This window comes from Apodemus sylvaticus, chromosome 17 (genome assembly GCF_947179515.1).
Source record: "Apodemus sylvaticus chromosome 17, mApoSyl1.1, whole genome shotgun sequence".
Taxonomy (NCBI): Eukaryota; Metazoa; Chordata; class Mammalia; order Rodentia; family Muridae; genus Apodemus; species Apodemus sylvaticus.
Window position 1 is genome coordinate 46,784,786 of NC_067488.1, and position 13,774 is coordinate 46,798,559.

General features: G+C 50.4%; 1 protein-coding gene across 1 annotated transcript; it reads right to left on the minus strand.

The window, feature by feature from the left end:
• Positions 1 to 787: 787 nt before the first annotated feature.
• Eif3d (eukaryotic translation initiation factor 3 subunit D) lies at positions 788 to 12,718 on the minus strand. Its single transcript, XM_052160896.1, has 15 exons — positions 12,580 to 12,718; positions 10,262 to 10,394; positions 10,077 to 10,122; positions 9,245 to 9,381; positions 8,641 to 8,726; positions 8,063 to 8,135; positions 6,654 to 6,766; positions 5,784 to 5,916; positions 5,018 to 5,165; positions 4,272 to 4,402; positions 3,683 to 3,768; positions 3,446 to 3,575; positions 1,717 to 1,859; positions 1,266 to 1,549; positions 788 to 908 (listed from the first exon to the last, which is right to left on the minus strand). The coding sequence occupies exons 2-15, from the start codon at positions 10,382 to 10,384 to the stop codon at positions 895 to 897; spliced, it is 1,647 nt and encodes a 548-aa protein (XP_052016856.1). The 5' UTR covers positions 10,385 to 10,394; positions 12,580 to 12,718; the 3' UTR covers positions 788 to 894.
• Positions 12,719 to 13,774: the final 1,056 nt, after the last annotated feature.

Here is a 13,774-nt window from a genome sequence, read left to right on the forward strand (position 1 = left end):
CTGCTCAGTTGTTTCTAAAACCTGCCTCTTTAGGAAGGCATTCCAACCCGACTTCCTTTATCTACACACACAGCTCTGCTCCCCCTCACTCTAGTCCTGAAGGGGCAGGTGAGGAAGTTTGGGGCAATTTCCTGGGTGGGGACAATAACTGAAGTGTTCTGAAGAGCACTCAGTCCACCCAGCCTTGAAACACGTTCTTATGTGACACATTGCTTTGTGCAGACTGGCTTGACTCCCAGGTCAACCTTGTAGGCCACTAGAATCACCATCCAGCAGACACTCAGAAGGTGTCTACCTCAAAGGCCACCTCCCAACCACACCCTGCCCTTGGAGACAGCTTTGAAGGCACACCCAGGTCATGCTAGGGAAAGACAACATGGTTCAAACTTCATAACACTTTAATACAGTTCCTCATATTGTGGTGACCCACAACCATGAAGTTATTTTCATTGCTACTTTGTAAGTGTGATTGTTACTATTGTGAATCACAATGTAAATATGTTTTCAGATGGTCTTAGGCAAACCCCAGGAGAACCACTGGCTAAGAGGACCCGAGGGCTCTCCCTACATAAGGCACCCCAAACTGCATGAGAGTCTGTCATGGGTTGAAACTAAAACCCAAGGCCTTCACCCTCCATAGCGTGCGGTTCTCGGGGCTCCAGAAGTGACCGAACTACTCAACAGCAGCCACAAGGCTACAAAAACTTCTGGCTCTGGTGTCCCTCTCCCAGGGGCTCCTGGGAGAAAGGCAGGCCACAATTCACAATGGGAGCACAGGACAAAGGAAGAAACCAAAGGGCTTAAATTTTATTTCATCTGCTAGAGAACAGGAGCCAGACACACGATGCCCAAGCACAGCTGGGTGGGACACACGCAGGCACCAGGCCAAGTCATTTAAGTTTCTTCCTCTGGAAAAAAACAAACAAAGCAAACCAATGAGGATAAACGAGCGTCACCCATGATGTGCTGGAGTGCTGAAGGCCTCCCCTTTGCTGAGTCCCCGTAACCCCTGCGGGGCTCGGTAACTTTCTGTGGTCACCAGTGAGGTGGCCTGACTGACCATATGGCCTTGGTTCCTCTCAAAGCTGCCCTCGCCTTGTCTGGATGTCCTCCTTAGCCCTCCCACCCCTACGCTAATCCACATGGAGTGCCACCCCACATGGAGGTCCAGGGTGTTCTTTGTGCTAAGGTGAAGGTAACCACAGCTAGCCTGGCTCCCTCACCAGCCCTCAAACCACCCAGGCTTAGAGGCCTGCTCTGCCCACCTTCTTCTTCCTCCTCTTCTTCCTCCTCATCCTCTTCATCCTCCTCAGAGCTGAAGGTGCCATCAGGCAGGCTGTAGACTCGGATGACTTGCTTGTTGGGGTCCTTGAGGATGAGGTACTTGCCCTCCTCCAGCTTCATGCAGATATCGATGACGCAGCGCAGGATGCCCCAGGCATTCTCCACGCTCAGGTTGATCTGACTGGCAAACTCATTGGGCTTAAACTGCTGGGTGCCTAGGATGACATGGCGTGAGGAGTCCTTTACATGGTACCGGGACACATACCTGTTTGGGAGGAGGATGGGTGGTCATACTAGGCCATACAGAGAGACGGCAAAGCCTGCTGTCAGTACCAGGGTAATGCCTGCTCTGCTCTTTTCCCAGAGCAGAGGGGGAGGGAGATAGGCAGCCTTTGAGCCAGGCCCGCCCCAGCACCTGCACAGGAGTCTCACCCGAGCTTCAAGTACTCAGATCCAGCCAGCAAAGCACAGCAGGTCCACCGTGCCAACTTGTAACTGTTGTTCTTCAATTCAGTGGCGATGACAGCCCCACGCTGAGAGTCCAGCTTCTGACGCCAGTCAACGCCATTACAATGCTGCAGAAGAAAGCTGGTTACTGGGTGAGGTTGGCACCTCCCATGGGGCCCCAGGCCTGCTGTGGAAGTCAGGGACCACTAGGAAGGGAAGAGTATGCCTGAGTCAGAGGTAGCCTGATGGTCGGTTGCCCAAGAGACAAAGACAGACATCCCCTCAACCAGAGACGAGTGACATGGTAAAACTCAGTGGTAACGGTGCTGTGGTGAAAAAGGGCTTCACACTGTGCCACAGTAAACACACAGAGGATGGGGTGAAGCAGGTAGGCCAGCCTGAGGTGGGGACAAGGGCAGGAGCCCAGCACCTGAGGTTTCCAGATGTGGGGAGTGGGGCGGACCAAGGTAATAGGTAGGGAGTCCCCACCATTTCAAGAACAGCATTCAACAGATTCTGTTTCCCTTAAAATTTGCTACAAAGTACTGTGATACTCAAGAGCCCTGACACCAGCGTGGGAACAATTACATGCGGAGAGAACTGAACAGAGTAGACAGTGGTCAGACAGAAGGTAGACAGGCACAGGAAGACTCCCAAATGGAGTAAGAAAATGAAAAAGCACTGCAGTGAGACAGGAGCTGCATGGATTCCTGGACCACAGTGAGCAGGAGCTCAAAAGTCACAGTGGGGCAGGGTGAGGACTCGGGGCTGAAGGGATGTCTGAAAGCTGGCAAGCAACAGGGAATTCAGCTGGACCGCTGCAAGGACCTGACTTCTGCCACACCCAGAGTGAACTCCCAGACTTTCTTCTGAACACAATCTATTCTATAGACACAGTCATTGTCACTCACGACACAGAGAGCGGAGTATAACATGCTGGATGTCTGCCCACTAAAGCCCAGTTGTAGGTGCTGTTTTAAGCCATCAAGTTTCTTGTGTTTGTAAGGTACAAGAACACTGAAGTATAAAGTACTCTGGGACATAAGCTGCATGGGGGACTTACCCTAAGGGTCCACCAGGGCAAACCCCACTCACGAATGGGGCTGGGATGTGAGGAAACACAGACACTACGGTACAAGTCAAGAAGGCCACTGGACCCAAGACAATAGTCCCCTAAGCCATATCTTGAGAGCAAGCCATCCATCCATCACAGGCTGCCTGGGCCTCAAAGCTGTCCTTACCAGTAGTCTTTATCCTATACAGAGGCAACACCTACCTCTGTGCCCTCCACTTTAATACAGGGTGCCATACATAAAGCCAGGGAGAAAGGATGGCCCTGACCTGACAGTCCTGCAGCACTGGAAATGGACAATGGAGAGAGGACTATGTGTGCGTGTTTATCCAGCTCTTAGTCTCTGGGGTCAGCAGTGGCAGCGCTGGATAAAGAGATCATAGGTGGCAGTGAGGCTGAGTAACGAAAGAGGACAGAGTGCTTCCACAGACAAGCTGAGGTCAGATCAGATGCGGAGATCGCAGGAGCCAACAGGAGCCGGAATGAATAGACCGAAGTACTGAAGATAGAAGGTGCCAAAACCAGCAACCGTAACTTAGACCGTTCTACTCCATCAGCACTGACGGGAACTGCACCCACACGGTTGTGAGCAGCCCACCCCACTGCACTGCAGGAACGCAGCTGCGATGGACGGTGCCTCACCCTCGAGTCCCATTCATTGAGTGTCTTGATGTTGATGAAGGACACTTCCCCATTGGCCCCAGTCATGACGCCATCATGTTCACAGCGGACAATAAGGTCAATGTCATCTCCAAGCTTCCACCTGCGGTAACTACAAGGACAGCAAGACTCATTCATACGAGATCCGCTGCTTTGGATGGACTACCCACCCCATACAGCACAGGGCAGGCAGGGTCCCTGTCCCTAGAGCCGACTTACCGGTAAGCAACGGAGGCAATCTCATTCTTATCCATGTCGTCCTCCACAAATGGGTTTGGGTTGGGGAAATTGTACCTTTCTCTCCCCTGCAGAAGTGACAAAGCTTTCAAGGAGCTGGGGCTGCTTCAGGCCAGCAGACCCAGCACTGCTTTTGACTGTCCCTGGCTAGGTGCTTCTGTCCTCGAGAGTGTAGGCTCACTGTGTTAAGGACCAAGCCCAACGCACTCCACTGAGAAGAGCCACCATGCCACTCCCTGCTTCCTTCCTCACAACAGGCAGACTGCTGAGCTAACAGGTCAGCAGGCAATGCCCTTCCTCCTCCATCGCGGTAAAAGGTGGGACTATTGTTCACTGCCTTTTCCTCAAGGCAAGGAATGGTTTTATCCAAAGGCATTCCACAGCCTGTCTGTGACACAGGCGCTACTAGTTACTCCAGAGAGGAAATCTGTCTGACCACACAGACCTCTTAGTGGCTTGGATCCCTGCCACCAGGAGGGGCGTGCCTGGCCAACCTCACAGCACTGTCTAGTGCAGAGCAGAGGCTTGGCAGCCGGACCCCAACCCAGCAAGTGGTGCACCGTGTACTCACCATCCTCAGGCACTGCTGGGAGAAGTTGTGGTTGATGTAGGTGGCCTCCATGGCCAGGTTCCGCGGTGAGTTGAAGGAATTGCCTTCATCTTGAGGGGGCTCGTTGGCTGTCTCACTCACAGTCAGAAGGTCTGGAAAAGCCCAAGCATGGATGTCACCTGCTCATGCAGCCAAGGGTGACTGTGTGCACAGTAGCACAGAGAGACGTAGGCCTAGATCCCAGGGGCCCATCCTCAAAGAACTGCCTTCTACTGACAGAGGACTCCCCCAGGGCGTGGCATGCACAGGGAGGCTGTTGGGCTGCTCACAGAAAATATTAGGTGTGATCCAAAAACACTGGTCACACAGTAAGAAAGCCAGTCAGTCGTTCCTTCTCATTCTTTCTGGATTCCTCAAGAGACTGTGTCTCTTGGCATTTTAACAAATGAGGCTTGAGACTCATTTCAAGCTGTAATTCTGTGATTCATTGACTGTGTATATACACACACGTGTCATAAAATATATGTATATGTATTTCTTTATAGTTTATGAATAGGAAGAGGAGGAGGAAGATGAGGGAGAAGAGAAGACATAGGAAAGTTCTATGCATATGACACACAGCCACAGTGCTGGTGTGAGGACTCAGAGCTGAAGCCCCCAGAAGCACTGCCGTGGTCTCTCTGCTTGGGCTCTAGAGGACAGGAGAAAGGATCCACACACTGCTCACCCTTAAGTCATTATTCTGAGCCAACAACACCCATGCCTACCAAAGTCAGAGTTGTCCCTCTTGTCAAAGAAGAGTTTAGAGCCGACTCTCTGGACGACGATGTCCCAGGAGTACACGGAGCGCGTGCAGCTCATCAGTGTGGCCAGGATGGCGTCAGTGGCAAACACATTGCCCTGCGTTTTTGCCAGCTGAAGGAGGGGAGAGACAAAAGAGTGGACTGAGGACGCTGAGGTCACTTGGGAAGGAAGACATGCCCGGTCAGCCAAGGAGGCTGCAGCAAATGGGCTGGGCAAGGCTACTCAGGCGCTGTTGCAGGCTGTGGTATCAAAGCTAAGGCTCTAGGGCAGCAGAGTTGGTCTGGCAGAGCTGGAATATGAGCACGCCTCTGCTCAACATAAATTAAGTCTACCCTCTTCCATCAAAGTCTAAGTATGAGTCAGAAGAAACTCATCTAAGGGCTGGGCTATGCACAGTCAGCCATTTCTGTGGGTTCTCGCCAGTCAATCCACAAGCTCAGGGATGTGCCTGAAAAACATGTACACCTCCTCTCTGTCAGGTTCCTCAGACAACAGTGTAACAACTGCTTATGTAGTAGCATCCAGTGTCTTAGGTGCTGGGAGCAATCGAGAAGGATCTGAAACATGGAAGATTGCTAGGGCTGATGGGTAAGTCACATCACTGGGAGTGGAGCACCCACGGCTTTTGGTCCTGAATCCAACCCTGGGAATACTGAGGGACCCCTGCACATCTCATGGCCTGTTCTGAGGCCTCAGCAACATTCCCCAAAGTGGGCAAAGGGCGCACACCTTCCGGATGACAGGGTCGTCTGTGGTGGTGACGGTGTGAAAGATGCGCTTGATGCTCCGCAGAGGCTTCTCACTCCTTGTGGTGATGCGGTCGAAGGCTTTGTCATAGTACTCCAGTGCTCCGCAGCACTCACTGAGGAGGGAGAGGGGGACTCAGAGATCCTCCCTACCTCTTCTATGCCATGGAGTCAGAAGTCGTATCTATCAGGCATGCCTGGCATTGCAGGGTGCATGTCTGTAATCCCAGGATTAGGGAGGCAGATGCAGGAGGATGGGAAATTTAAATCTCAGCTACACAGGAGGGTCCATCTCAAAAAATAAACGTCACCCAGAAGTTCAGTATATATATGAAAGAGATGGCACTAATCTCTCTGAAAAGAGACAAATCTTTAGTGCTAGTTTAGTTTCCTGTCGTCGCAGCTCCCAACGTTCCTCTGTAGAACACAGGGAAAGACCTTACACAGTGAACTTCCCTGGGAAAGCGAGCCCATCATAGAGGCGCCCAGATGGGGGACTCCTGGGTGGAAGCTCTGGCTCCCCACTGACTGAGCTCTATATCCTTGTCCTCTGCTGTAGGAGGCCACACAAAATGGAGTCTCCTGAACACCTGTCGTGCCTCTCCTGCCTCAAGAGCTTAGTGACTGACCTACTATGCTTTTTCTAGAATGCTAAGAGTGGAAAGAAACTGGGACTTTTAGTAAACAATGGATTTCTTAGTGGGTCTTGATTTTTTAAAAATCATACCCACAAGTCCACAGCACTATAAGTGGCTTCAAATCTGCTTTGGAGTTGCTAGGACTCAAGGAGACACGGGTCCCCAGCAGGTAGATGCTCTAGAACCAGTGTGGCTCCAGTGAAGAAGCCACTCACATGTCTTGAGGCTCTGACACTTCCAAGTAGCGCATCTTCATCAGCTGAGGGAAGTCCATCTCCTCCTTCACCTCCCAGTCACTGCGAACTTCAACTGAGGAGTCTCGGGGTTTCTGCAGAGGAAACACAGGAAGATCTTCATAGCCTATGCAAACAGCAAAATACAGAGTAACACAGGAAGGGCTTTCATTCAATCATTATGGTCCTGGCTGGGTTTTTTTTTTTTTTTTTAATTTATTTTGTCTATTGTATTTATTTTATGTATGAGTGCTGCATGCCAGATCCCTTTATCGATGGTCATGAACCACCACGTCGGTGCTGGGAATTGAGCTCAGGACCTCTGGAAGAACAACCAATGCTCTTAAAAATGCTGAGCCACCTCACCAGTCTGGTCCTGGTTGTTTCTAAGCAGGTTATGTGACTGGTGGAGCTCAGAGAAGGAAGCAGGGACTCAGCATGGGGCTTCTAAAGTGTCAACCACATGCCTTTGATACAGCAAGCAGCTAATTCAAACTGCACCTTCATGATTTTTTAAAAAAAGATTCACTTATTATTATATGTAAATATACTAGTAGCTGTCTTCAGACACTCCAGAAAAGGGTGTCAGATCTCATTATGGATGGTTGTGAGCCACCATGTGGTTGCTGGGATTTGAACTCAGGACCTCTGGAAGAGTAGTCAGTGCTCTTAACTGCTGAGCCATTTCTCCACCTCCACTGTCATGGTTTTGTCACCCCTACAACACTCGGCAGTAAAGGTGACTTTCTGTGCTTGACAAACAGCTGCTTTGCTGCTGGCAATACTCCTAGCCCAAACTCCACTTTTGCTCATGTCTGTTATGCTCACAGTTCCCACAAAGATGGCAATGTTCTTCCTAACAGCGCCAAAGTGGAAAGATGAATGGCTGAAGGAAATGTGGCCATTCATACAGAGAACCACTCTTGGACAAAAAGACATCAGTCCAGCTGACTCCAAGCTGTATAGCAGCGGGTCTGTACCCAGCCACATGGAAACTGAAAACACTGGGGACGCTCAGCAGGTGGCTGACAGAGGAGGATCACGTGAGATTAAAAATGATACTTTCAGCCCATAAAAATAATCCAGAGGTGAGCTAAAGTCCACGAGATGACACACATAAGATACATGCAGAGAAAGTCCGTGCACACAAATCTTGATCTCTGAGGGTGATTGGAACCAATCTTTAACAGACATGAAGAAAAAGTGAAAAGATTGCACTAACACAGGCTGCGATAGGACAGATCTTAAACGTGGCACACCACATAAAAGGCACAAATTATGATTCCATTTTACATGAAATGCCTGCATCAGGGAAATCCAGAGGCATCTTTGAAGGTAAAAGAAAACAAACCCATCCAATTCCCAACAGAGTCCCAGTATGGACACACTACCTGTGACTTCTGGTCCCATTTTTGCCGCACTCCAAATTGCTTCTGGAATTTTTTCTGCAAGCGAATTCGCTCTCTGAAAAGACAGAATGAATGCTGTGCTCTCAGTGTCAGCTTCTAGCTGAATTGTACTATCCTTCCTGGCTGTTACCAGGATAGAAAACGGGGGCTTAGATGCAGAGAGCATGCAGGCACATACTGGGGATGTGAACAGAGGCACACGGCTAGTACCAACCAGTCTTCAGCCCAGTCATTCTCAAGGCAGCCCTGGCTAGGGTGGGGTGGCTGCTGTGTCCAGCCCCAGGGGCCCACAGGATATTGCATAAGTGGTGCTGCCTGGAACCAGGCATCTAGAACCTAGAGACCACAGAGCCATTTCAAGTTTACCCATGGCTTTATAGCATAAATGTCCGCCTCAGCCACCTCCTGCCTGTCTCCATTACCCTGTCTCGGGAGAACGGCAGGTTAGGAGGTTTTGGTTTCTTTAGCAGTAGTGAAAGCCCATCCCTGCCCCGGCTCTGTGATTCCGAATCCCACCCATTTGGGAACAGGACTTTGACCTGGTAGGAAGGGATGCTCACCTCTCTTTCTGCTTGGCGCTCTTGGGCAGTGTCTGTAGGTTGAACTGCACCATGTTCCTCCGGTCTTTGTCTCTGCGGAGGTTCCGCTGGGGGGCAGGAAGAAACCCATGGTAACCCCTTGGGGACAAGGCTCATGCTACCCTGAGAGTGACCTTAGGGTGTGGAGTCCTAAGTTCCACATCTATTTTCACTCTATAGCATCTACAGAGTTTGGGCTAAGGGAGAAGCACTTGTGTTAGCTTGGACTCTCATTCCCACTTTAATGTGGGTTTGCTAGTTTTATTGGAGTTGCTAAATTGGCAGCTTTATGTAACAGGAGGCACCCTACCAACCCAGCTAATTAACAAAGGTTCTACGTGGCAGCTCAGCAAGGCAGTGGGTTCCAGCACAGCTGGGGTGAGGTCTGAACTACTGTGAACAAAACCCTAAACTCCTTCAATGCATTCCTAGACCCATTACAAGTTATTCTGATACCTGCCACTTGGGATTGGCCAAAAGGCCTGAAAGCCTTTCCTTTCTTATCAGTATTCCCAAGATGGTTGCTGAGCAGACATTTCTGCTCTCAGGAAGAGCGCAGAGGTGCAGGCTGCCAGCCGTGGCCTACCTGTGCGAATCTCATCCGGTTCCGCTGGTAGGCAGTCTTCTGTGTACGTGCCGTGTCCACCAGCTGGAAGCTCGTCTCATCCTCCTCATGGAAATACGCATACTGACTTCCCCCACCGAACTGAGAGGAATACTTGTCTGCAGGCAAAGGTGACAGTGTGTGCTAAGTGCTACCTACAGACTGCTCATGGTGCACGACAGGCTTTAACCCTGTTCTCTGAAGTGTGGCTCTGACCTGAAGCTTCTGAGATGGGTAGACTCACCACCCTGCCCAGCCCTCACAGATGGAAACCTGTATTTAAACATGATCTCAGGTGATTCACACTCATATTTAAGGTTTAAGAGCTTGGGTCTAAAGAACTTACCAAGAGAGCTCAAGAATCTCACTAACTCACTGTACCTCTGCGTGCTCAAGTAAGAATCTGAGCTGTACCACCATCCCAAACCATCACCCAGCCATGGACACAGCCATCAACCATGCCAGACTTTCTTTCTGACCTCATCCACCTTAACTTGATACCCCAGGCAGCCACTTCCAAACATCTAACTGGCACCAAGAAAAGCGGTCTCCCCTACCAGAACCTTAAAACCAAGGCCCAAAGGTCCATGGGTTGATGGCTCCAAAAAGGCCCAAGCAATAGAGTGCAAAGTAGCATTTAGGACTCTCTGGCTGTCTGGACAACTTCCAAACCCATGGCTCATACATATTTCAGAATATATTCCTAATAACTACCATTTCCTTTCTAAAAAACTTTCATGTGGGACTTACTGGGAAAAAAAAAAGTAATGGCCTCCTCAAGGCCTAGATGTGGCCGCTCACTAAGAACACTTACTTGTATACCTCTTGTCCTGGTATGTGGCCCCTGTCCAGTCTGCAACCTGTCAGGGACAGTGAAGACAAGGAAGAGGACAGGTCAGGGCCTTCCTTCTTGGTAACCCCACAGAAAGTATATCCATGAAGAGAACAGAAAGGGAACGGGGAGCTGGGGCGCAGATGCCCAGCTGTGGGACCTAGTACCTTCCCCAGCCGGTCTCCTTTGCTGAAGGGCTGGTAGGGCATGTCCCGAAACTGCTCAGGAACGGCACAGGGACCCCAGCCCGAGGGGTTGTCCTGGATCACAGGTGTCATGAACTTCGCCATCTTCTAAAACCTATAAATACAAGCAGTGTGAGAAGCTTTAGGAGGCCGCTAAGTCCCAAACACTCTGCCCTCCATGGAGGCCAGAGCTGCACCAAGCAGAGTCCTGGCTCTCAGCACCGCGGACAGGCTTTCCTGTCAACTGCTCTAAGAACACTTAAAACTCAGAACACTGCCAAGACCAGTAACATTTTCCTGTGTCTCACTAATTGTAGGACAGGTTCTTTTTTGGTGACCATCTTTGAAATGAAGCTGTGCTTTCCACTTGATAGGGTGTCACATCTTTCTCAGTATAGCATATGATAAAGGTGTCTCCACTTGTAAGTGTGATGAATTCCCCCAGAACACCTTCACCAAAGCATCTAACAGCAAATGTCTCTAAGCCCAGTCTTTATAATAAAGAGCAGTCTACATCAGAGGACTGTTGTCTAAGTCTTGATAGTTGTCACACTGTACAATTACACACAGTGCTTTATAGATCCCTGGGCTGCTGAGATGGCGCCGCAGGTAAAGGTGGACCCAAGGTGGAAGCGAGAACTGACTCCCAACGTAGCCTTCTGACCTCCAGCTGAATGCCGTGGCATGCATATGCTGGCATGCACACCACAAACTCCACATATGTGCAGATACGGCAACAAAATCCTAAAAAATAAAGGACTAAAACCAACCAAACAAAACCATCTCCCAAACCACTGACTAGACCCCGTCCTTCCAATCTTTCCATCAGCACGAGTCCTGCACAGTGCATGTGGACAAGGCAAAAGCACCGTTGGTGATTGGGGTGACCACAAACTTCAGAGCAAAACCGGCCAAGTGTCAGAAGTCCATATGCAGGAGCATCAGAACACTGTTCTGACAGCTCACAGTGCACGAGATCATTAAACCCTTCAGACAATCCTGAGGGGCAGAGGCCAGTCCTGTCCCCACTTTCTGGGTAAAAACATAAACATACGGTAAAATAGAAGTCACAGTGCTGGATGATTAGAAATTTGAACAAACAGTGCAGCTTTGGCCCCCTAGTCCATATATAATATACTGTCTAACACTACAGCTCACTTTAGAAGAGTAAAAAATAGCTGCATAATCCAGGAACTTGCCGGACACTTCGCATCAAAAACCAAACCAAAGAACAAAGGGAAAACACCATGCATTGACCACCTACAAGAAACCCTCTGATACTGTCCAGAGAAAAAGCCATCACAATGGTTCTTGAAGGCTGGAAAGCAACTGCAGAACACCAGTAGAGAGCTCAGTAACCTCTCCCCCTTCTCTGACACAGGGAGGCCGATGATATTTAGGTGGCAGGGACAGGGAATAAACCCAGGAGCTTCACCCTCCAAATGTGAATGTATGCTAAGTTGTAGGAAGAACACAGCAGGGAGGTGGGGAGGGTGTGTGTGTGTGTTGGTCTTCAAACAGCTGACATGAAGTAAGGCCCCAGGATGTCGGGGTACTGTGCCGGACACTTTACCACCACTGACTACTCCCTCACACCCCATCTTTCAGACATAAAGTTAGCTCTGCTAACTTAAGGCATAACTGCCAATCACTTCACAGTTTCCAAGGTTGCCTACTCAAGACCGACCTTCCGGTTATACTGCAGTTAGCTGGCAGCCTGGCCATCTGGGGCTTTAAGCCATACCCAACAAGTTGCCCCCAAAGTAACTGTAAACTTGAGTTGTCACAAGTTCAAGTTCGCTCAAGGCTTGACGTACATCATCTCCCTGGAAAGGCAGGGTTTGGGTCTTTGACTACTGCACATGTGAACCAGAAAGAAACTGGTAGGGGAAAACTAAAACGATGCGGCAGCTGTATTGGCCACAATACAGTGTGGATCACTGTGGACACTACAGGAGGGGCCATCAACTCCTGGGCTCCGTTTCAGACCTGAGCTGGAACCTTCTCTTAAGTGGCCCATTTCGGAATCCAGAAGTAGCCCCAGAGGAGGCTACTTCGCCCCCAACCCACCCTACGGCGCTGGGCAAAGCGTCGAGAGAGGGCTCCACACTCAATGTCCGGTGCCTCGCACTCAGGGTCGTGCCTGGGACCACCGGAGACCGATTCCCGCCCCGCCCAGCGGAGGGGCACAGACGACAGGAGAGGACGTAAAGGAAGGCTCTTCCGGGAGCCCCCGAAGCCACGCCTAAGGCCAGGCTGGCTCGCGAGGTCCGCAGGGCCCTACGAAACAAGCCGCTCACCTGCAACACCCTCCGCGGGCCCGGATGGCGACAGATGGCCCGGGTAAGAAACTTCGATAGCCTCGGATACTCGGAGGAACCAAGGCAGGAGGGACGACGCGCGCGCAGAGGCCGGTGCCGTAAACCGCGACCAGAGCTGTCGTAAACGGCTCTCCCACTTCCTTCTTAGTCAGCGGAAAAACGTCAAGCCGTAAAGTGAGACACAACCGGAAGTTTGTCACAGCTCTTGGCTAAATATCCTAGTTCGCCTCTGAGGTGTCAGACACAAGTGAGGTGATTACGTCAGCGGCATCTGGGGACGCCCAGAGCAGTTCAGAACTGAAACGTGGTCACGCTCGGTGCGAGAGAAGCCGGGGCGGGGGGTTGCTGCTGTCCCCGCGGTGTCCCATAATGCTTCGCGTCCGGCTCGAATCCTTTGCCTCCCACAATGCCCCTCTGCTCTCTCTTGCTCCAGCCTGGTCTGGTTGAACCTTACCTGGAAGGTGGCCCGGTTACTTGTGGCACCAACGCAGGGTGGCAAAAGACCTGCCTGGTCCGGGTTGCTAGAGCTTCGGGGTGCCTGCCAGGTTTCAAACCTTTGTCCCACAGATCTCAAGAGTCTTTCAACGGAGATTTCTGGTTGCTAATTTTTTCTTTTTTAAAAGCAGATTTACATTGGCTTCTTCCACCCCCTGCAGCTGTAGAGTGCTAGGCAGTTATGAAACCTGAAACGAGACTCTCGGGATGGGCTTTTATTTAAAGCTGGTCCCTTCCGCCTGGCTGTCTAGGTTTACTTGATAGTCTCCCAGCATATCTCCTTTATTAAAAAATATATCTTAGCCACATGTGCTGTCCAGGTTCAGCCAAGTCTAGTTTTATGGCCTTCATTTCTGCCCCCCTTAATGTAAACTAGAAGGCGAGATAATAATGGGTAAAATAAATGGTTGTCAGAGTCCTTATGGTGGATATCACTTGGAAGAACTCGATCAGGTGATTTTGCCTCTACATGTGTTGAAAATGGTAATGATGATGTGATTACCCATTTCACTAAATTACCAATGAGCTTGCTTTCAGGTTTTCCCAATTTCTATTCCTGGGATTTGGTGAATCCTGCTGGGTCCTTGTCATTAACTTAATTTTCCCACTGTATTCATGGCTAGCCTGTCTGTATTGTAATTTCAGCCGCATCTGAGCTCTGTCTCCCTTCATAGTACCA

What these genes read in the sequence shown, in the direction of transcription:
- Eif3d (XM_052160896.1), bottom strand. Translation starts at nt 10,384, where the DNA reads ATGGCGAAGTTCATGACACCTGTGATCCAGGACAACCCCTCGGGCTGG. An exon ending in GTGTCAGAGCCTCAAGACAT is followed by an intron (nt 5,917 to 6,653) that starts GTGAGTGGCTTC and finishes CTCCCTCCTCAG; the next exon opens with TGAGTGCTGCGGAGCACTGG. An exon ending in TCAATGAATGGGACTCGAGG is followed by an intron (nt 1,860 to 3,445) that starts GTGAGGCACCGT and finishes TTTCTTCTGCAG; the next exon opens with CATTGTAATGGCGTTGACTG.